General features: G+C 48.8%; 1 protein-coding gene across 1 annotated transcript in view; it reads right to left on the bottom strand.

The window, feature by feature from the left end:
• The window catches only part of LOC140426516 (ALK tyrosine kinase receptor-like), a 1,637,280-nt gene that overhangs the window by 428,177 nt on the left and 1,184,277 nt on the right, over window positions 1-24,826 (bottom strand). Inside the window, exons 8-9 of the mRNA XM_072511388.1 lie at window positions 19,129-19,229; window positions 231-400 (exon numbers count right to left, since the gene is read on the bottom strand). Coding sequence (XP_072367489.1) covers window positions 231-400; window positions 19,129-19,229 — 271 coding nt within the window. The remainder of the gene's footprint in view (window positions 1-230; window positions 401-19,128; window positions 19,230-24,826) is intronic.

Here is a 24,826-nt window from a genome sequence, read left to right on the forward strand (position 1 = left end):
CTTATGTTACAGCAGTGACTACACCACAAAAATAATAATTAGTTGTAAAGTTCCTCAGGACATCCTGAGGGAATGACACACTTCAGTTAAATGCAAACCTTTCTTTCTATAGATGATGAAACAAATGTAGTAAGGTGCGATCGAAGGTGAGGAGCACCATGAACAGTTCCTTCGTTGACCAAGAGGGACAGACCAATTCTAAAATGTAAAGAGAAATGGAACACCCATACCTGTCAGACACATCAGGCAATGGCAACGTGGCTTTTTGCCAGCTTCCGGAACCAGTAATATTTGCAAATTCCCAGAGCGTCCTGACGTATTCCTGATCAGTCTTATTTTCCACAATCAGGAAGGAAAGATTTCCCATCAGCGTACCATACAAACATAAAGACATACGGACCTGCAAATGAAAAGATACAATTTGAGGCCACGTTTAAATTCACACAATATGTAAACTATATCGCAATTTTTTTCCTCTTCCATCTGAGGCTGGAGTAAATGAATGCAAAACCCACAGGGCCGTGCACACTCGGACCAAGGCCAGAATTTTCTCTTGGGCCTGAATAGAGGTGTGCACTGACACATATCGAAGCTCAATGTTGAGCAAAGGCAGGAAGACAACAAGGTGTCTGAGGGATTTCTAGGCCTCAATTGCAAAGGTAACCTGCAACTGAAACTCATAAAGGTAATTTGAATTTTGTGGCTTTGAGATGGCGTATTAAACATTGTGTTTCAAAACTGATATTGCGGAAGAATTTTAGAGAACCCTAAAATCCATCATAGCCAGTCAATGTATGTGTTCTAATCATCTACACTAACCACTTCCTGCGAATGTGTGCACATGGCTCGGCTGCGGAGGCAACAACACCCTCGACATTTGGGTAGTCTCCATGTCTGCCTAGGAGGATGGTTCTGATAAACCTGCCGATAGGGAGCAGCAAAGAAAACAAGGATGGGTGTGAAGAATGACAGTATGGCAAGAGGCTGGTCAGGCTTCTCTTACATTAATTACATCCATTTAAAAATGCATATGGAGTCCCGTTTGGCTTCCTTTAACAGGTGGATATCCATTCACCAAATCAGACGTCGGATCCTCACAGAGGATCCTCCTCAAGAGGTAAAGCTTGCTCGAGTTTTTCAGTTTCTTTTCTTCTCCTTCTCGCTTCAAGTTGCCAATGTTAGAAATGCAGATCCCTTTAAGAGTAAACCAGGACCAAACATCAGGTGAGAGCAGGTGATGCTCATTGAAGCTTGTACCTAAGAGATGTTTTTTCCCTTCCAGTTGGGAGTGTGCTTCTGGACAGGGAGAGTATCTAGAAGGGAAGAGTGGAAACTTGTACTGAACTACCGTATCACAATAAAACAGTTGTGAATCACAGAATGTCTTCTGATGCCTGATTTGCTAAATGGATATCCACCCGTTAAACACAAGTGACAATAATTTGCTAGCAGAAGGGATCGAAACAGAGGTGTAGCGAAAGACATCACTCATGAACAGTCTTATAGGCAGTTACTTCCAGGAAAACTGAAGCAATTTTGGCTCCATTACAGCAATCACTACACATCCAAAGTAATTAATTGGCTGTGGAGTGTTTTGAGTTGCCCTGGGGATCTAAAAGGTTCTATGAAAATACAAATTATTGCTTCCTTTGGTTAATTTAATGATAAATGTCCATCATAAACCAAAATCTGATCCATTACGTGATGTGAATCCCTCCGCTGGATTCATAAAGGGCAGAAAGTATCAACGATCTACTTCACTGCAAGGTTTCAGCCAGTGGAATCCGGGAAGACTGTCAAACCACAACATTACTCACAGTTTGGAGAATTATACGTGCAGGCTGAATCAGTATGAAAAAGTAAACTTTACATGAAATTTGCTTAATTGGCTGAATGCTCGTATTCCTTCTCCCTCCCTAGTATTTGTACCACTTGTCTTATCATCAGCTAATATTAGCCAACAAATCATTAGCATGTAAATTGTACTTGCCACCAAGCTTGTTGTCTGCAGTATTGGAGTATTACTAAACAGTAATTTACTGAGTGCCATTTAGCCCTCATTTACAAACCTTTTCCTGATCATTGTAAAACTGCTGAGCAGTGGAAGTATATTTTGAACATTACAGTGTTGATGGTGTCATTTCATTTATTACCCTCCTTCACACAGTACGGCAATAACGACTTGCTAAGGTACCATCGCACCTCACGGACGACTTTCCAATCAGATTTACTGAGAGAACAGAGGCATATCTGGTGCAGAAAGAATGGGAGAGTGAGCCCCTCCACCCAGCACCCCCAACGTGACCCCCGCAATCTTTGCACCGTGAGCTGTGACACCTAATGGGGCGAAATGCTTTCATCTCCTGGCTCCCTGGAGCCAAGTGAAAATATTTAATTGAAGAGTGAAGACAACTCTGCAGCTTCGGTGTCAAATTTTAGTTTCTCCTCTTGTGCATCCAGCATCTCTTTAAGTCCCACGAGCGACAACTTTTTTAAACGTTGCACTGTTTGCAGTAACTTTATAGTACAGATGTTTTTTTTTTACTGTGCTCCAGATAGACCCTGCCTGAAGCTATATCCAACTGAATTTGTATTCCAACCTCCTTTGAAACAAGGACCAACATTGCATTTTGTCATTTTGATTTTTTTCTGCACTTGCTTTTTGTGATTTGTGCACATGGGCACCTCAATTCTTTTTCTCCTTCATAATTCTTAGATCCTTGCATATTTAGGAAATATCCTGATTTATCTTTCTTGGATTCAAAGTATCGGCACTTAGCAGAATTCAGAGAGTCGCCCATTCAAACATCAGGCACCCAGACCTCTGCCTGTTGGAGGCTGTCGGTGGTCTTCACACTGCACTTCCAGATTATCAGCCCATGTTGGCCTGATTTCTAAGTACAAAATCTGCCTTTGCTATTTTAGCTGCTGATTGTATATTTTTTGTCTCTAACCAATGCAGTGATAATTAATTAGAATGGTTATATTTGGATATATCTTTTGTTTATCTTCGGCAGATCAACAATACAACTAGATAAATAAATAAATATAAATGTCAGAAAATTAAACAGAGCAAAAAAATGAGCACTGTAGTTGGGAGGCAGGATAAGCCCCCAACCTATTGTTTCTGATACAGCAGCATCCAAATTTTCTGCTGCCTGCTCTGTTAAATAATTGTCATGTGCAGCCAGTGCCAAGTGCGCTGCTAAGGGACTGCACTGAAAGTGGGCATAAAATTGTGAGAGGCCTGCATGGGTTCAAGTTCCAGCATTTTCTCTTTGGGTTCAAATTAACCTGTGTTACTTAAAGGGGAGGTGCATTGTGGCCGGAGTTGGGAGTCGTTCCACAACTGATCCTGACCGTAGAAAACTAAAGGAATGGCAGAACATGGCGGAGAAAAGAGCCCATGGCTTTCTGAGGCCATGGCGCAGGGGCTGGGGAAGAGAAGAGATTATGGGTGGAATTCTCTGAAAATGGGACTATATCCCCATGCCAGCAAGAAAACGGGCGCGAATCACTCTGAACTTTCTTGCAGAAAGTCCAACTTTAATTTCCGTTTTGAAGGGGGCTTGCAGGGCCCTGGAATGCTCCGCGCAGCTCCGGCTGCAGATACGGGGCCCTGCACATCCGGCCATGGGTCCGCGCATGCGCGCGGTGGCCGCCTGTGGCGGCAGCCCCGCGCAACGTGGCGGACCCACACAGCAAGCCGGCCCCAACAATATAGATGCCCCCCCAGATAGCGCACGCCCGCCGATCGATGGCACCCGATCAGAAAGCTGGCAGTCCCGGAAGCCACCCCCTCTCCCCCCGTTGACGGATCCCCGCGCCCTCCACCAGGGCGGCCGCGGAATGGGTGTCCGCAACAGACACTCCGAGCTCCCACCGGGTGGAACCATGAGGGAACCACGCCGGCGGGAACTCGGCCAGCTGCTGACGGAGAATCGCTGCGGGGGCCTTTTTCAATGGCGCCGACCAGCACCGCGCCGACCGTGCATGTGCGACTGCCACCGATTCCCCAGTCCGCGGAGAATTGCGGGAAGGCTTCGGACCCGATCGTGGGTGTGACGCCCTATTCTCCGCCCCCGCGCCGAGTGTGATTTCGGCTCGGAGAATCCCGCCCTAAATCTGTGCACAGGAGGTGCTGCAGACAAACTTTCCAAAGACAGTGGGATTAGATAGCCACAGTCGTTAACAGCTCATAAGATATTTAGGAGCAGAATTAGGCCATTTGGCGCATCGAGTCTGCTTCGCCATTCGGTCATGGCGGATATGTTCCTCATCTGCTACCTACAATGCTACAGACCAAGAGCTGGATTGCGAAATCAGCCAGAGCATCTCCTCCCTAGAGCACATGACCTAGGATCAGGAGTAGGCAATTTAGCCTCCCAAGCCTAAACACGCTCAATGTGATCATGGCTGATCCCATCCTGGCCTCAACTCCACCGTCCTGCCCGTTCTCCATAACCCTTCAACCCATCACCAATTAAAAATCTGTCTAACTCCTCCTTAAATTTACTCACTGTCCCAGCATCCACCGCATTCTGGGATAGAGAATTCCACAGATTCACAACCCTCTGGGAGAAGTAATTTCTCCTCAAATCTGTTTTAAATTTGCTACCTTTTGCTCTAAGATTACGACCTCGCATTTTAGAATGCCACTGAAGAGGAAGCATCTGCTCCACTTTTACTTTATTTATACCATTTAGCATCTTGTATACCTCAATGAGATCTCCTCTCATTCTTCTAAACTCGAGAGAGTATAGGCCTAAACTGTTCAATCTCTCCTCATACGACAAGCCCCTCATCTCTAGAATCAACCTAGTGATCCTCCTCTCAACTGCCTCCAATGTATCCACATCTTTCCTCAAAGAAGGGGACCAAAACTGCACACAATACTCCAGGTGTGGTCTTACCATGTGGCCTTGTGTAGTTGCACAACATTTCCTTACCTTTATACTAAATTCCTTTTGCTATAAATGCCAACATTCCATTTGTTGGATTGGATTGGATTTTGTTTATTGTCACGTGTACCAAGATACTGTGAAAAGTATTTTTCTGCGAGCAACTCAACAGATCATTAAGTACATGAAAATAAAAGGAAATAAAAGAAAATACATAATAGGGCAACACAAGGTATACAATGTAACTACATAAGCACCGGCATCGGATGAAGCATACAGGGTGTCGTGTTAATGAGGTCAGTCCATAAGAGGGTTGTTAAGGAGTCTGGTAACAGTGGGGAAGAAGCTGTTTTTGAGTCTGTTCGTGCGTGTTCTCAGACTTCGGTATCTCCTGCCCGATGGAAGACATTGGAAGAGTGAGTAAGCCGGGTGGGAGGGGTCTATGATTATGCTGCCCGCTTTCCCCAGGCAGCGGGAGGTGTAGATGGAGTCAATGGATGGGAGGCAGGTTTGTGTGATGGACTGGGCTGTGTTCACATTTGTTTCCTTATTACCTGCTGCACCTGCATGCTTGTTTTCTCATGTGACTCATGTATGAGGACACCCAGATCCCTCTGCATCGGACCACCCCGAAGTCTCTCCCAATTTAGATCATAAGTTGCCTTTTCATTTTTTCGACCAAAATGCATAACCTCACACTTATCCACGTTCAACTCCATCTGCCACATTTTGGCTCATACTCCTAACCCATCCATGTTCATTTGTAAGGTTCATATTTCCTCATTGCAACTTATTGTCCCATCGATTTTTGTGTTCGCCACTATTAACTCATCGGTTTCATCTTCCAAGGGACCAACATTCACCTTAGGGACTCTATTCCCTTTTATGTACCTGTAGAAGCTTTTTCTATCCTTTTTGACATTCTGCACCAGGCTCTTTTCACAATTTACCTTAACTTTTTAATTTTTTTTTTTAGCATTCCTTTGTTTATGTTTGAAAGTTTCTAAATCTCCCAGTCTGCCATTGGCCTTTGCAATATGATGGGCTGGATTCTCCGCCCCACTACATTTCTGTTTTACCCTGCTGGCGGGATGCTCCGTTACGCTGGCTGGTCAATGGGGTTTCCCATTGTGGGGCAGCCCCACGACGTCGGGCTGCCGGCAAAACGGAGCATCCCGCCGGCGGAGAATCCAGCCCGATATATCTTAGTTTTTGTCTTTATGTCTTTGACCTCCTTGTTTAGCCATGGATGTTTTACCCCTCTTCCCATCGTTCTTCCTCACTGGGATATATTTTAGTTGTAAGGAATTGATTATCTCCTTAAACAACTGCCATTGCTCATCAGTTGTCCTACCTTTCAGCCTTCCTGCCCACTCTACTTTGGCCAAATCTGTCCTCATGCCTATATAGTGTTATTTATTTAATTCCAGAACACGAGTGTGGGACTCCACTTTCTCGCACCCAAGCTGAATTTTGAATTCTACCAAACTATGTTCACTACCCCCTCGTGGATCCTTAACTATGAGGTCATTAATTAATCCCTCCTCATTACAGAATACCAAACCGAGAGGAGCCTCCTCCCTGGTTGATTCCCCAACATACTGTTCCAGGAAACAATCTCTAACACAACCAATGAACTCTGCCTCCAGGCTACCCTTGCCAGTCGATGTGCATATTATTACCGCACCTTTCTTGCAAGCCCCCAGTATTTCCTGGTTTATACTGTGCTCCATTTTAGAACGACTGTTTGGGGACTCCTACTAAGGACTTCTTCCCTTTGTTATTTCTTATTTCTGACCAGACTGATTCCACATATTGATCTCTAGTGCTTATATCATTTCTCATTGCAGCACTGATCCCTTTCCTCACCAGCAGGACTACGCCACCTCCTTTTCCTTTCAGCCTACCTTTCCAAAATACTGCGTACCCTTGGATATTCAATTCACAGACCAGGTCTCTCTGGAACCACGTTTCAGTAATCCCCACCAAACCATGACCTTTTGTTTCTATTTGCGCCGTTAACTCATTAAATTTGTTACGAATGCTTCTTGCATTTAGATACAAAGCTTTAAATGTGTTTAAATGTTAAATATCCCCACTCTTCTATAATTCCTTGGTGCACAAAGACATTCACCTGTTCTGTCCCTCACTTTTATTTTCTGGTAACCATCGCCACATTGCTAACCTGCATTCTTACTTCATCCTTTAAATTGTTTTTTCTAGTTTCCCCTACAACTGAACCCTCCCTTTCACTATTTACTTTAAAGCCCTATCTGCCCTCGTTACGCAATTCACTAGGACTCTGGTCCCAGTTGGTGAGGAAAGAGATCAGATAAAGACTGTCCCTTCAGAACAGGTCCCCTCTTCCCCAGTACTGGTTGGTGCCAATGTCTCATGAATTCAAACCCATTTAACCCACACCAATCTCTGCGTCATGCATTTACCTCCTTAATCTTATTGACCCTGTGCAAATTAGCTTGTGGCTCAGTAATCCAGAGACTATTATTTTTTTGGTTCTGATTTTTAACTTAGCTCCTAGCTGTTCATAGTCTCTTAGCAGAACCTCTATCCTTGTTCTACCGATGCCGTTGATACCCACATGGACCACGACAACTGGATCTTTATCCTCACACTCCAAGTTCCTCTGCAGCCCAGGTGAGATATCCTGAACATGAGCAGCAGGCAGACCACACAACCATCGGGATTCTCGATCCTGGTCACAGAGAACAGTGTGTCATGTGAGAGTACCGTTAAGAAATGGGTGTTTATAAATGGGTATGTATATAAATATCTGCAGTGAGAGTACCTTAAAGAAATGGGTGTTTATTACTGCAGTGATGTCAGAGAGTGGGTGGAGCTGGGTTGTCTGTCAGCTTTTTACTTTTGTTTTAGGCTGCAGGGTGTGTTTTAGTTTCGTTTTCAGAGCTGGATAGCTGCAGTCACAGCCAGAAGGTGTATTAGAGTCTCCCTCTGTAATCTAAAGACTGAAAATCGATCCTGGAGATTTAAAAAACTAATAACAGTAGTGACTTTAACCTGATGTGCTTCTGGTAAAAGGTATTTTAAGTCTTGTGAATGTTAAAAGGAAAGTAAGAATTACTTAGCGTTGTATTCTTTGGGGGTTGTATTTGAATTAATGGTTGCTAAGATGTTCACTATATGTTTTAAAAAAGTTAACTTGAGTCCATAGAATAAACATTGTTTTGCTTTAAAAAGTCCTTTTCCATTTCTGCTGTACCACACCCGTAGAGTGGGCCGTGTGCTCCCCATACCACAATCTATTAAAAGTTGTGGGTCAGGTGAACTCCATGATACACTTTGGGGTTCTCTATACCCTGGCCCATAACAAGTGCCCCTAACTATACTATCCCCAATGCAAGGAATCTTGCCTGAGGACCTAGTGCAGTACTGAATTAATGACCTCAGCCAAGATTGGTGAAAGTATACACCTTCAAATGCCATATTCACCAACTTCATCATTAGCCTCACAGTTTTCTCTCTGCATCACATTCCATCACTGCCAACGTCAATCATGCGGACCCATAATTCATCTCAGCTTCTCGCTCTTAGCACTGCTACAAACCTCATTCCCACATCTCGCAGCACAGACGACTGCAATCGAGCTCTCGGAACAGTGCAACAATTTGTTGTCCAGAGGGTTACTCGGATGGCTGAAACCCCACAACAGGGTCAGTGCCAGTGTCTCCATGGGGCATAAACCTAATGTCATCTCTCAGCGTGACAGCATTGGTGCTCCTCCCACTGCCACTCTGCTAGCCAGCCCAGGCTGCTGCTGCCCATGCCCCCCGACATTACACAGTCCACAAGAAGGCCTTCCAGGAGCAGAGCTGCTTTAGAGCAAGACCATCTGCAACCTCGACCACTGAAAGTCAGTAGTCTTCCACCAGTTATGTTGACCCCCAGGGGTAGCAGTGAATAGGAACACTAGCACAAGTAAAGATATCCTGAAAATAGGTACTAAGGGCATGCACATGTTTGCAAGCAATCTGGAATGGTGCTATTTATACATTTGGCTTGGAATATGTATTTTGTGGTGTCTTTTACGTTTGCACTTTTGGCCAAACAGATGCTGTGAAGATCAGTGACAGAGGGAAAGTAAGGAGCAGGACTGATGATGAATGGAGAGTTGTGGTTGCGTTTCCTGGTATTGCGGCTGATTGTGGTGTGACTGGTCAGGAAGGTGCAGTGTTCATTGCCCACTCACTTCCTCCTGCTCTTCAGCTGCTCAGCATACAGCCGGTGTCAACGTCTGTGCACTCATGATGGTAAATCTGTGTAGCAGCCAACAGACAACAAGTCTTGACACTGCCGAGTATTTTGAGGTTCTGCCAGAGAAGTCCAAGCAGCAGAACTGATGTTTAAGCATATCAAAAGTCTACTCTTAGCACATTTCGTTTGGCTTTTGTCCTACGTATGCTGCCCACCCTTTGGCTTGTTGCGTTGACTCAAATGCAAATGCCACTGTGTTGCAGAATGAAAGCAGTATGACTGAGTGATTCCGACCTGTTCATTACGGAGGGAGTGGAATCCCTTTCAGTTCTGGTACAGAGACTAGCAGTGGGGTGATGGTGGTGTGGTGGTATTGTCAATCGAGTGGTAATCCAGATACTCAGGGTATTGCTCTGGGGACCAGGGTTCGAATCTCACCACAGCTGATCTGAATTCAATAGAAATTTGGAATTAAAAGTCTAATGATGACCATGAGACTCCCGATCCACAGCACACCAATGTCGCACTTAAGAGGTTGACTCTTAAATGCCCTCTGAAATGGTCTAGCCGCCATTCAAGGGCAATTAGGCAATTAGGGATGGGCAATAAGTGCTGGACCAGCCAGCGAGGCACACATCCAATGAATAAACAAAATCTAAGCTGACCTAAGTGCAGTCAATAGCACCCTGCATCACGGGGAAACTACATTTCCCACTCTGCCTGGAAAGAATGAACCAAAAGGTTCTTGGCCATTGTCACCTTCACAGCTACTGACAATGTTGTCCTTACCCTGCTCTGAGGTTGCAGTTGTAGCTGTAGCAAATTGCAGATTTCAGAGAAGTCACGGTGGTGGAAGCAGGAATAGATAGTGACATTTAAGGGGCATCTTGACAAATACATGAATAGAGGGATACGGACCCAGGAAGTGTAGAAGATTGTAGTTTAGTCGGGCAGCATAGTCGGCACGGGCTTGGAGGGCCGAAGGGCCTGTTCCTGTGCTGTACTTTTCTTTGTTCTTTGTTCTTTAGTGAAGCGGAAATGTCAGAGATGGTGGATGAGATTCTCCATTTGGGAGGTGTGGTATACACCACTGGTAACACATTGCATGTATTACAGTACTGCCACTGTATTACAGTTACCACAATAAATCCCAGCCTGCTGGCTTCTCCCAGCAGGCGACGTATAAAAGTGTATGCTCTCCTGCGCTGCTCCCATTTTGGTTCCAGCTGCAGGAGGCACATCTTTTCCCGCACCCTCCATGCCTCCGAAATTCAGCACTCCTCTGTCGAAAGGAGGCCCAAGCCATTGTGGAAGCTGTGCGACATTGGCGGCATTACCTGGCCGGCAGGAGATTCACTCTCCTCACTGACCAACGGTCGGTTGCCTTCATGTTTAACAATACGCAACGGGGCAAGATCAAGAATGACAAGATCTTGAGGTGGAGGATCGAGCTCCCCACCTATAACTATGAGATCTTGTATCGCCCGGGGAAGCTCAATGAGCCCCCAGATGCCCTGTCCAGCGGTACATGCGCTAGCGCACAAGTGGACCGACTCCGGGCTCTCCACAATGACCTCTGCCACCCGGGGGTCACCCGGTTCTTCCATTTTGTCAAGGCCCCCAACATGCCCTACTCCACTGAGGAGGTCAGGACCGTAACCAGAGACTGCCAAGTCTGCGCAGAGTGCAAGCCGCACTTCTACCGGCCAGATAGAGCACACCTGCTGAAGGCCTCCCTCCCGCCCCTTTGAGTGCCTCAGCATGGACTTCAAAGGGCCCCTCCCCTCCACCGACCGCAAAGTGTACTTCCTCAACGTAATTGATGAGTACGCCCGGTTCCCTTTCGCCATCCCATGCCCCAACATGACTTCTGCCACGGTCATCAAGGTCCTGCACAACATCTTCACCCTGTTCAGTTTCTCCACCTACATCCACAACGATCGGGGCTCCTCCTTCATGAGTGATGAGCTGCATCAGTTCCTGCGCATCAAAGGCATCGCCTCAAGCAGGACGACCAGCTACAACCCCCGGGGAAACGGGCAGTTGGAGAGGGAGAGCGGGACGGTCTGGAAGGCCGTCCTGCTGGCCCTTCGGTCTAGAAATCTCCCGCTCTCCCGCTGGCAGGAGGTCTTCCCTGACGCACTCCACTCCATCCGGTCGCTCCTGTGCACCGCTACTAATGAGACCCCTCATGAACGTGTGTTTGCCTTCCCTAGGAAGTCCACCTCCGGGGTCTCGCTCTCAACGTGGCTGACAGTTCCTGGACCCGTCCTCCTCCGGAAGCATGTGCGGAGCCATAAATCGGATACCTTGGTTGAGAAAGTCCACCTCCTCCATGCAAACCCACAGTACGCCTACGTGGCACACCCCGACGGGTGACAGGACACAGTCTCCCTCTGGGACCTGGCACCCACTGGGTCCCCACCCACAACCCCCGCTCTGATACCGCTCCCCCCCCCCGGTTGCCTCATTCACCCCTGCGCCACCCACCCTCCCACCAGCGAACCTCACCTCAACCCCCACCCCAGCAGTATCTGTCCCCCCATTGGATCCACTAAGGGGTGACGAAGGAGAGGACAACATCGGAGTCCCGGAGCCGCAGGTGACCACACCACCACCAGGACTGAGGCGATCGCAGCGGAAGGTCAGAGCCCTCGACAGACTCAATCTGTAATGTTTTCTTCATGCCCGCCGGACTTTTTTTAAACAGGGGGTGAATGTGGTAAACACCACTGGTAACACATTGCATGTATTACGGTACTGCCACTGTATTACAGGTACCAGAGTAAATCCCAGCCTGCTGGCTCCTCCCAGCAGGTGACGTATAAAAGTGTATGCTCTCCTGCGCTGTTCCCATTCTGGTTCCACAACATCTCATGCAATAAAGCCTCGATTGTTTCACCATTCCCGTCTTGTGGTAATTGACGGTACATCAGGAGGTTATGGGCGGAATTCGCTGATAAAGGGGTTATGTCCCCACGCCCGCGAGAAAACGGGCGTGAATAACTCTGGACTTTCGTAGAGAAAGTCCAGAGTGATTCTCCATTTTGAAGGGGGGTGGCAGGGCCCGGGAGTAGTCCACGCAGCTTCGGCTGCCGATACGGGGCCCTGCACTTCCGGCCACGGATCCGCGCATGCACACGGCGGCTGCCTGCGGCGGCGGCCCTACGCAACATGGCGGACCCACACAGCGGGCAAGCCCCGACAATATAGGCCCCGCCCAGATCGCGCGCGCCTGCCGATCAGCAGCTTCCGATCACGAGCCTGGCTGTCCTGGAGACCCTCCCCATGACAGATCCGCCCCCACCCCCCACCAGTGTGGCTGTGTCCGCAGCTGCCACTCTGAGCTCTCGCTGGGTGGAACCATGAGTGAACCACACCAGTGGGAACTTTACCAGTTGTCGGCAAAGAATCGCTGCGGGTGCCTCTTTCAATGGCCCCTGACCGGCGCCGCGTAGACCATGCACGCGCGACTGGCAGCGATTCTCCGGTCCCTGGAGAATCGCGGGAAGGCGTCGGACCCGATGGCGTGGAGGCTAGGAGAATCCCGCCCAAATGTTCTCCCGCTGGAGCTGAATTGCACCTTTCGCATCATGATGCTGGATTCTCCGCCCCATCGGTACCAGTGGTGCAAGGCGGAAGATTTTGCCCACTCTTTCTAAGGTTGAGGTGGGGGAATTGTTCCCTGAGCGCCCTGAGCCCTGGTATTTAGCTTCCTGCACCTCCCCATCACCAACCCCCTCATTCTCCCCTTTCCTACTTTGCATCACCTGTTCCCGTGTTCCCTGTCATGCTGTGGTCCAGCGAGGCGCGTATTGCTGCGCGTATTGGGAAAAAGTGGTTTGTGCAGAATCTTTGAAGTCAGTACAAAGGCCTATACAGAACATGTCATGCAGCTCCTGTAGACTTCAACAACTTTAAGTAGCTCTGAAAACCACCATATTCCTCTACAATCACAGCAGCTGTCAGTAGAAGTCAATCAGCAGCTAGCATGCGTCTAGTTTTAGATCCCTTTAAATAGTGCTGATGAATATCTGTTCAGGTTGCGGCACTGAGCTCCAAAGTGGCAAGGCTGTTGTCAAATCAGCAGGATGTTTTATTCATGAACCCTACATACTTCTGCCGGATGATCTTCGCGTGTGTGCTAACACCCTCATTAAAATGGCAGCTAGCACCAGAAGTGTGTGCGCGTGTGTGGTAGTCACCACTAACTGTATATTAGATGTAGTGTGGTAAGGCTCCTGTACTAGAGGTACGGAGGTAAATCCCTGCCTGCTGGCTCCGCCCGGTAGGCAGTGTATAAATGTGTGTGCACACCGGAGCTGCTCCCATTCTGGTAGATTATTCTCTACTCTCGTCTTGTAGTAATTGATAGTGCATCAATTTATTAAGCAGAGATTTTACAGCAATGCAACTTCGTATCAAGCCTGATCGCCTGCAGCTGCACCCTCAAGCAGCCAACGCCACATTGGCCTTCGACCACTGGCTAGCCTGCTTCGAAAGCTACCTCTGATCATCGGCTGAACAACCCTCGGACGCACAGAAGCTCCAGGTCCTTTATTCACGGGTGAGCTCTGATATTTTTCCCCTTATCCGGGATGCGCCCACTTACACTGAAGCAATGGAGCTCCTGAAAGGACATTATGTTCGACCGGTTAACAAACTCTACGCCAGGCACCTCCTGTCCATAAGACAGCAACTCCCCTGTGAGTCCTTAGACGATTTCTGACGTGCCCTGCACATCCTGGCGAGGAACTGTGACTGCCAGACAGTTTCGGCAGTCGAGCATACAGAACTTTTTAATCAGAGGTGCTTTTGTTACGGGCATGAGGTCTGCGTATATTCGCCAGCATGTATTGGAATGCGATTGGAATAGCATTCCTATTGGAAGGGGGTACGCTTGACCTTGCAGCAACCAGGCAGCTCGCGAATTCGCTTACAGTAGCCTCCTGTAACGTACAGTTGTACACTCCCGACCGCACAGCACTCTTATGGACATCGTGGGCCCCACCAGCTATCGCCCCCAGCCCATCCCAGGCCTGTACCGCGCGGCAGCCAGCCAACCCCGGAGGGCCCAAATGCTACTTCTGTGGGCAGACCAAACACCCCTGGCAGCGCTGCCCGGTGTGGAGCGCAACCTGCAAAACCTGCGGAAAGGAGGGACATTTTGCTGCTGTGTGCCAGGCCCGGTCGCTCGCCGCTGTTTCTAGGCCCAGCGTTCCTACACGCCCGATGGGCACCGCCATTTTCGTCCCCGCAGACCACGTGCGGCCCGTGGGTGCCGCCATCTTCTTCTCTACAGACCACGTGCGGCCCGTGGGCGCCGCCATCTTTAACTCCGCCCGCCATGTACGCCCATGGGCGCCGCCATCTTCGGCGCCATTTTGGATGGGGCCTCAGGACCCATGCTCGTCGGGAACGTCGTCTGGCCATTCATCGCCTGTCACCACCGCCGGCCAGCCCGGGGCCTACCAGCACCAGCCGCAGCTCGCCTCGATCACCCTCAACCAGTCCTGGCCTCACAGTCTCACAACTGCGACTACTACGGTGAAAATCAATGGGCACAAGACTTCCTGCCTTCTTGAGCCTGGGAGCACGGAAAGCTTCTTCCACCCCTCTACGGTAAGGCGCTGCTCCCTCGCGGTACACCCGTTAGCCAGAGAATCTCAATGGCCTCCGGATCCCATTCCGTAGAAATCCGGGGGTACTGCATCGCGACCCTCACCGTCCAGGGCGTAGAGTTCAGCAACTTCTGACTCTATGTCTTCCCCAACCTCTGCGCTGCCCTGTTACTCGGTCTGGATATCCAATGCAATCTCCAAAGCTTAACTTTAAAATTCGGCGGACCCTTACCACCCCTCACCGTATGTGGCCTCACGACCCTTAAGGTCGATCCACCTTCCTTGTTTGCAAACCTCACCCGGATTGCAAACCCGTTGCCACCAGGAGCAGATGGTACAGTGCCCAGGACAGGACCTTCATCTAGTCGGAGGTCCAGCGGCTACTGCGGGAAGGCATCATCAAGGCCAGCAACAGCCTCTGGAGAGCCCAAGTGGTAGTGGTAAAGACTGGGGAGAAACACAGGATAGTCATTGACTACAGTCAGACCATCAATCGGTACACGCAGCTCGACGCGTACCCCCTCCCATGCATATCTGATATGGTCAATCAGATTGCACAGTACCGGGTTTTTTCTACAGTGGGCCTGAAATCTGCCTACCACCAGCTCTCCATCCGTAAGGCGGACCGCCAGTACACTGCGTTCGAAGCAGATGGCCGCCTCTATCATTTCCTTAGGGTTCCCTTCGGCGTCACTAACAGGGTCTCGGTCTTCCACCGTGAGATGGTCCGAATGGTTGACCGATACAGACTGTGGGCCATCTACTCATACCTAGATAATGTCTCCATCTGCAGCCACGATCAGCAGGACCATGACGCTAACCATCTCAAATTTCTCCACACCGCCAAACTCCTTAATCTCATGTACAATAAGGAGAAATGTGTGTTCCGCACCAACCGCTTAGCCATCCTCGGCTATGTGGTTCAGAACGGAGTTCTAGGGCCCGGCCCCAATTGCATGCGCCCCCTCATGGAACTCCCCCTTCCCCACTGCCCCAAGGCCCTGAAACGATGCCTGGGGTTTTTCTCCCATTATGCCCAGTGGGTACCTAACTATGCGGACAAGGCCCGCCCACTTATTCACTCCACAGTTTTCCCCCTGACGGCTGAGGCCCGCCAGGCCTTCAACTGCATCAAGGCAGACATCGCCAAGGCAACGATGCACGCGGTCGACGAGTCCCTCCCTTTTCAGGTCGCGAGCGATGCATTGGACGTCGCTCTGGCTGCCACCCTCAACAAGGCAGGCCCGTGGCATTCTTTTCCCGCACCCTCCATGCCTCCAAAATTCGGCACTCCTCTGTTGAAAAGGAGCCCAAGCCATCGAGGAAGCTTTGCGGCATTGGAGGCATTACCTGGCCTGCAGGAGATTCACTCTCCTCACTGACCAACGGTCGGTTGCCTTCATGATCAATAATACACAGCGGGGCAAGATCAAAAATGATAAAATCTTAAGGTGGAGGATTGAGCTCTCCACCTACAATTACGAGATTTTGTATCGCCCCGGGAACCCCCCGATGCCCTATCCCGAGGTACATGTGCCAGCGCACAAGTGGACCGACTCCGGGCCCTATACGATAGTCTCTGACACCCGGGGGTCACCCGGTTCTTTCACTTCATAAAGGCCCTCAACCTGCCCTACTCCATTGCGGAGGTCAGGGCTGTCACCAGAGACTGCCAGGTCTGCGCGGAGTGCAAATCGCACTTCTACCGGCCAGACCGAGCGCACCTGGTGAAGGCCTCCCGTCCCTTTGAATGCCTCAGCTAAGGACTTCAAAGGGCCCCTCCCCTCCTCCGACCGAGACACGTACTTCCTGAACGTGGTCGATGGGTACTCCCGATTTCCCTTCGCCATCCCATGCACTGATATGACTTCTGCCACAGTCATTAAAGCGCTCAACAGCATCTTCGCTCTATTCGGTTTCCCCGCTTATGTCCACAGCGACCGGGCATCCTCCTTCATGAGCGATGAGCTGTATCAGTTACTGCTCAGCAAGGGCATTGCCTCGAGCAGGACGACAAGCTACAACCCCCGGGGAAACGGGCAGGTGGAGAGGGAGAATGGGACAGTCTGGAAGGCCGCCATGTTGGCCCTACGGTCTAAAGATCTCCCGGTCTCCCGCTGGCAGGATGTCCTCCTCGACGCGCTTCACTCCATCCGATCACTCCTCTGCACTGCAATGAACGAAACCCCCCATGAACGTCTCCTTGCCTTCCCCAGGAAGTCTACCTCCGGGGTTTCGCTCCCAACATGGCTGGCAGCTCCTGGACCTGTCCTCCTCCGCATTCTGGTAGCAGCTGAATAAAGCCTCGATTATTCTCTACTCTCGTCTTGCAGTAATTGATAGTGCACCAGCGTGCTGCAGACATTATTTTGCGGGCAAAATGGAACTCGAAGTGCTGATAAACTAGATGCAAGGGAGCTGAATTTTGCAGCCAAAGAATTGACTATCTATTCATAAATAAAGCTATGGATGAACACTGCCTTTGCTTGTCAAACTTGATCATTATAGCTGCAAGGCAATTAGTTTCTTAAACACAAAACTTGAAACAGGGATGACTTAATTAGCCTGTTCTGCTTTACCAGATTTGCAAATTACAGCTTGGTTTGTCTTTGAAAAAACTCCCCAGTAAAAAGCTTTCTGGTATAATAAACATCAGGAAAAATGTATTTTTCAATCACAGATAATTAAACTTGTGCTTTGTTTGTTCAAAGCAATTACAGGTACTGTATTCATTCTTCCACTCTGACTAATGATTGTTTAAGGAGATATAAGCTGCATGATAGTGAAGACTTTAAGAAGTGGTTGAGCAGGATCATCCACTTCACCCTTTTGTGTGAAGGTGCATGCAAACTGTCTCTTGTATCCACATGCTGGGACACATTACAGTTTTTGGAGGCAGCATCAAAAACTGTGTTCCACCTATGCTTGTTGGCCACAATCACTGCAGAATGTATCGGGTAAGGAAGATTACATTGGACACATCGGTATATAAACATGTATGCCTTCGTCCACCCCACCCCCCCCCCCTCCTCACAGCACATACCCTGATTCAGAAGTCGAACTCTATTACAACAATTTTCTAATTATGTCATAATCACTGTGTTCTAAATGCAGTGTAAACTGGGGCTATGTCTAAACCAGTGCCAAATTCTAAGACGAAAACTCATATAACAGCTCATTTAGCCACCAATTATTTACTTTAATCAAAAAACAGAAAATGCTGGAACGATTTTGCAGGTCTGGCAGCATCTGTCGGGAGAGGAACAAGAGTTGATGGTTGGGATTTTCTCACACCAACAGGAATCTTGCCTGCCAGTCAGAGAATCAGCGGGAACCCCTATCGGTTTCAGTCCAGTGCTTTTCAAGGTACTTAAGTGGCCACCATTTGGCCTTCCCGGCGATTGAGGTCCCCGGTGACAGCTGTCCGAGTCAGCTGGGTCAGTGCCATCTGGTGGTAATGTATCCACCAGAGCTCCAGAATCGCGGAATGACCCCCAGGTCAAAGGCGATTAAGATCGCATTGTGGGGTTCATGGAAGCAAGGGTGGTGCTGTGTGAGAGTGGGGGGGGGCAGTGACTTTCAGCAGCACCCCCTTCCAGATATTGGGTCCCTCTATTGGGCACAGAGGGCTGGATTCTCCGACCCGCCGTGCCACTTTTCTCCGTTACGCCGGCCGGTCAATGGGGTTTCCCATTGTGGGACAGCCCCACGCCGTTGGGAAACCCCCGGGCACTGGCAAAATGGAGAATCCCGCCGGCGGAGAATCCTGCCCAGAGTGTCTGGCTGTGAGGGATTCCCCCACACTGGGAGGCTACGGGGAGACGTTTGGGAGGCAGGCAAAAGTTGTATGGCCCTGCGAAATTGTGGTGCGCTCAAGGGTAATGGGTGTTAGTTGGTCCATTATGAAGCCTTACTGACACCTAACTTGCGGCCAGGTATTGTGCCTTGCGCCCACCAACGTAACCAGGGGAAGTTTCTACTGCTGCTGGGAGACAATGTGCAGTCTTTCTAGTGATTTAGTGGGCCCGGCTGCAATTGTTTCCAGTACAATGGGCTGCATTAAATCCAACCCAATGTTTCAGGTCTGTGAACTTTCAACAGGCCTGAAAGGTTTGTTTCTCTCTGTGTCTCTCTCCACAGATACAGCCAGGTCTGCTGAGTTTTTCCAGCATTTTTTGTTCTTTTAATATCAAATTTCCAGTATCCTCGGTATTTTGCTTTCATATCTTGTCAGCTGTTTCTCTGGATAGAAAGATGACAGATTATGGACCCCGCTGAGGGATTCAAGGAAGAAATATTTGCTGGAGCAATTCACTTCTATGGACCAATGGATAATTGTTAGGAAACGCTGAATAAACCAGGAATAATGTACTTGCCTCACACGGGGAGTTCCTAATAGGAATTGGAAACATTGGACTTCTCAACTCATTGAAATCGGCTATTAGCGTCTCTCTGGTGTTGAGGAACAGGGCATGACCTGAAGAAAAAAAAAACACGCAGATAAATTAAAACAAATATATATAATATATAAAAATATAAATAATGAGCTGTAACCTCTTCAGGTAGAACAACGTGTTATTTGTTTACCATAAAAAACCCATTATGACTGAAAAGCATTGTTACAGCAGCTATTGTTTCTCACATGAATCCTATTGTTTCCAGCCCAAATAGCTTCGACCACTCTAAACAACAAAATTGATCTCTCACTAAATTGGTGTGTGTGCAGCAGATGCATGGTCAGTTGCTAAAAGGTATGGATGTGAATATGAACGCAGCTTAAGAAATTCCCACGAGAATGATTCCGGAGATAAACTGGCAATCTTGGTTTTTCTATCAATGCAGTACTTACATTGAAGTCCTGTATTGCTGATAAAGCTGATAAACTGAGTGATGTGCAGAACCTAACAATCTCCTTCAGTGCAAGACTCAGCTCGGTTGAGTTTTACAAGGCGTGGGTGTTTGGAAGTAGTGGATGGGAGCACACTTAGGCTGTGCAGGCCAGTGTGGACTTAACCTTTTTCAGACTGTGAACTCTCTTCTCCATTTTTATTTCCATCAATTTATTTTAATTTCTTTCACTGTTTTTCCCTCAACATTGTTCCCCCTCCCCTCACCCCACTTGGACCACTTGTTCCTTGTTGCCCTTTGACAAGAGAACATAGAACATTACAGTGCAGTACAGGCCCTTCGGCCCTCGATGTTGTGCCGACCTGTGAAACCACTCTAAAGCCCATCTACACTATTCCCTTATCGTCCATATGTCTATCCAATGACCATTGGAATGCCCTTAGTGTTGGCGAGTCCACTACTGTTGCAGGCAGGGCATTCCACGCCCTTACTACTCTCTGAGTAAAGAACCTACCTCTGAAATCTGTCCTATATCGGTCTCCCCTCAATTTAAAGCTATGTCCCCTCGTGCTAGACATCACCATCCGAGGAAAAAGGCTCTCACTGTCCACCCCATCTAATCCTCTGATCATCTTGTATGCCTCAATTAAGTCACCTCTTAACCTTCTTCTCTCTAACGAAAACAGCCTCAAGTCCCTCAGCCTTCCCTCATAAGATCTTCCCTCCATACCAGGCAACATTCTGGTAAATCTCCTCTGCACCCTTTCCAATGCTTCCGCATCCTTCCTATAATGCGGCGACCAGAATTGCACGCAATACTCCAAATGCGGCTGCACCAGAGTTTTGTACAGCTGCAAAATGATCTCATGGCTCCGAAACTCAATCCCTTTACCAATAAAAGCTAACACACCGTACGCCTTCTTAACAACCCTCTCAACCTGGGTGGCAACTTTCAGGGATCTATGTACATGGACACCGAGATCTATCTGCTCATCCACACTGCCAAGGATCTTACCATTAGCCCAGTACTCAGTCTTCCTGTTATTCCTTCCAAAATGAATCACCTCACACTTTTCTGGTTTAAACTCCATTTGCCACCTCTCAGCCCAGCTCTGCAGCTTATCTATGTCCCTCTGTAACTTGTAACATCCTTCCGCACTGCCCACAATTCCACCAACTTTAGTGTCATCTGCAAATTTACTCACCCATCCTTCCACGCCGTCCTCCAGGTCATTTATAAAAATGACAAACAGCAGTGGCCCCATAACAGATCCTTGTGGTACACCACTAGTAACTGGACTGCAGGCTGAACATTTCCCATCAACCCGCTCCCTTTGTCTTCTTCCAGCTAGCCAATTTCTGATCCAAACTACTAAATCACCCTGAATCCCATGCCTCCGTATTTTCTGCAATAGCCTACCGTGGGGAACCTTATCAAATGCTTTACTAAAATCCATGTACATCACATCAACTGCTTTACCCTCATCCACCTGCTTGGTCACCTTCTCAAAGAACTCAATAAAGTTTGTGAGGCATGACCTACCCTTCACAAAACCGTGTTGAACATCTCTAATCAAATGATTCCTTTCCAGATGATTATATATCCTATCTCTCATAAACCTTTTCAAGTCTTTACCCACAACAGAAGTAAGGCTCACTGGTCTATAGTTACTGGGGTTGTCTGTACTCCCCTTCTTGAACAAGGGGACAACATTTGCTATCCTCCAGTCTTCTGGCACTATTTCTGTCGACAAAGATGACTTAAAGATCAAAGCCAAAGGCTCACCAATCTCCTCCCTAGCGTCCCAGAGAATCCTGGGATAAATCCCATCTGACCCAGGGGACTTATCTATTTTCACACTTTCCAGAATTGCTAACACCTCCTCTTTATGAACCTCAAGCCCTTCTAGTCTAGTAGCCTGTATCTCAGTATTCTCCTCAACAACATTGTCTTTTTCCTGTGTGAATACTGACGAAAAATATTCATTTAGCATCTCTCCTATCTCCTCGGACTCCACGCACAACTTCCCACTACTGTCCTTGACTGGCCCTACTCTTACCCTAGTCATTCTTTTATTCCTGACATATCCATAGAAAGCTTTAGAGTTATCCTTGATCCTACTTGCCAAAGACGTCTCATGTCCCTTCCTGGCTCTTCTTAGCTCTCTCTTTAGGTCCTTCCTCGCTAACTTGTAACTCTCGAGCGCCCTAACTGAACTTTCACGTCTCATCTTTACATAAGCCACCTTCTTCCTCTTGACAAGTGTTTCAACTGCTTTAGTAAACCACGGTTCCCTCTCTCGACCGCTTCCTCCCTGCCTGACAGGTACATACTTATCAAGGACACGCAGTAGCTGTTCCTTGAACAAGCTCCACATTTCCATTGTGCTCATCCCCTGCAGTTTTCCTCTCCATCCGATGCATCCGAAGTCTTGCCTCATCGCATCATAATTACCTTTCCCCCAGATATAATTTGCCCTGCGGTATATACCTATCCCTTTCCATCACTAAAGTAAACGTAATCGAATTGTGGTCACTATCACCAAAGTGCTCACCTACCTCCAAATATAACACCCGTCCTGGTTCATTACCCAGTAGCAAATCCAATATGGCCTCGCCTCTCGTTGGCCTATCTACATACTGTGTCAGGAAACCCTCCTGCACACATTGGACAAAAACGGACCCATCTAAAGTACTCGAACTATTGCGTTACCAGTCAATACTTGGAAAGTTAAAGTCCCCCATAACAACTAACAACTACCCTCTTATTTTCGCTGCTATCCAGAATCATCTTTGCAATCCTTTCCTCTACATCTCTGGCACTTTTCAGAGGCCTATAGAAAACCCCGAACAGGGTGACCTCTCCTTTCCTGTTTCTAACTTCAGCCCATACTACCTCAGTAGACGAGTCCTCATCAAACGTCCTTTCTGCCACCGTAATACTGTCCTTGACTAACAATGCCACCCCTGCCCCTCTTTTACCACCTTCCCTGAGCTTACTAAAATATCTAAACCCCAGCACCTGCAACAACCATTCCTGTCCCTGCTCTATGTCTCCAAAATGGCCACAACATCAAAGTCCCAGGTACCAACCCATGCCGCAAGTTCACCACCTTATTCCGGATGCTCCTGGCATTGAAGTAGACACACTTTAAACCACCTTCCTGCCTGCCGGTACACTCCTGCAACTTTGAAACCTTACTCATGACCTCACTACTCTCAACCTCCTGTATACTGGAGCTACAATTCAAGTTCCCAATCCCCTGCTGAACTAGTTTAAACCCTCCCGAAGAGCATTAGCAAATTTACCCCCCCGCCCCCCCCCCAGGATATTGGTACCCCTCTGGTCCAGGAGTAGGCCATCCCATTTGTAGAGGTCCCACCTACCCCAGAATGAGCCCCAATTATCCTGGAATCTGAAACCCTCCCTCCTGCACCATCCCTGTAGCCACGTGTTCAACTGTTCTCCCTCCCTATTCTTAATCTCGCTAGCGTGTGGCATGGTTAACAACCCAGAGATAATAACTCTGTTTGTCCTAGATCTAAGTTTCCACCCCAGCTCCCTGAATTCCTGCCTTACATCCCTATCACCTTTCCTACCTATATCTTTGGTACCTATGTGGACCAGAACTTGGGGCTGCTCCCCATCCCCCTTAAGGATCCTGAAAACACGATCCGAGACATCGCGGACCCTGGCACCTGGGAGGCACAAATTCAAGGTGAAGGGCGAAAGATTCAGTGGCGATGTGCAGGGGAAGTATTTTACACAGAGGGTATTTTCAGATGCGATTAGTTACTTTGGTAAGTTCAGCAATTGATGTTCATGAGGCAAATGTAGCATCCATTTTGTGCACAACATGCTCCCAGAATTAGCAATAATGAGTTAAATAATTTTTGGTGGAGATCACTGAGGGAAAATTGTTTCTTTTTCAAAGATATGGGGCTGGATTCTCCGCAGCCCCGCGCCAAAATAGTGTTTGGCGCGGGGGCGGAGAATCAACTTTTACGTGAGAATCAGGGCCGGCGCCGCTCCTGCAGTGTTCTGGTCCCCGAGCAATCGCTTGCCCGCGAATCACGATGCGCAGCTGGGGGGGCCATTGCCAGAGGTCCTCCCAGCGATACTCCAGTCCCGACTGGCCGATTTCCCAACGGTGTGGTTCTAACCAAGTCTGGGCAGTCGGGACTCACGGGCGGTGGCTGCGGACTCAGTCCAGGGCAGCCCTCGTGGGGGGGTGCGGCGGGATCAAGCACCGGAGGGGAGGGGCCTTATGTGCTGCCGGGGCAGCGATCGGGCGGGTCAGATGAAGAGGCGCGGGGCAAATCGGTGGGACCTTGTTTCTTGTCCTGGTCCGCGGTCCGAGTCCGCCATCGCGTTCGCGCGGCCGCTGGAGGCTGCCGCCATGCTCATGCGCGGACTTGGAACCGGAAGTGCAGGGGCCCTTATGCGCAGCTAAAGCTGCAAGGTTTATTCCGGGTCCCTGCCAGCCCCCTGCAGATAACTGAATTGCTCTATATTTTTTTCAGGAAAGTCTGGCGTGAAACGCCAGCGTTTTTACGTGGGCGTGGGGATATAGCTACATTTTTGGAGGATCCAGCCAATGCTATTCCAAACATACTTAACATCAGCAAAATACACAGTCCATCAAAGCACAGTCAATAGTTTGTGCAGTTTTTCCCCATTAAAATCCTATCCAGCTTCTTGCAACCCCAAAACATGTGAGCATGATTTACCGGCCCCCACCCACTCTTCTCTCACTCATCGATCACTCCCTGGAAGAACCCACTCATCCCCACACGAGTCATGTGCACCCTGTGTACCACCTTGCCGGATGTGGTTGAGTTCACCCGCCGATTGGCCTCACATCAGAGACCCATCCGACTTCCTCCCCAACTCCTCCCACTTACACTTTATCCTCACCACCTGTGCCGTGCCCTGCTCCCCCAACCTTCCTGTATATGTTCCCAATCCTCCCCTCCCCCAAATCATCAGGGAGCAGCAGTTGCTCCAGCAACATGTACTCCAGTAACTGGGGGAATGCCTGCCACTCCTTTCACGCAAAGTCCCGCACCTGCATGTATCTAAACTCGCCAAGTCTCGGCAGCTCAAACTTCCCCTGCAGCTTGTCCAGCCCCACAAACTTTCCCTCCGAGAACAAGTCCCTAACCCGCCCCAGCCCTGCCTCCCTCCACTTAGCAAACATGCCCCCCCCCCACCCCCCCCGGGTT

This window comes from Scyliorhinus torazame, chromosome 1, assembly GCF_047496885.1.
Source record: "Scyliorhinus torazame isolate Kashiwa2021f chromosome 1, sScyTor2.1, whole genome shotgun sequence".
Taxonomy (NCBI): Eukaryota; Metazoa; Chordata; class Chondrichthyes; order Carcharhiniformes; family Scyliorhinidae; genus Scyliorhinus; species Scyliorhinus torazame.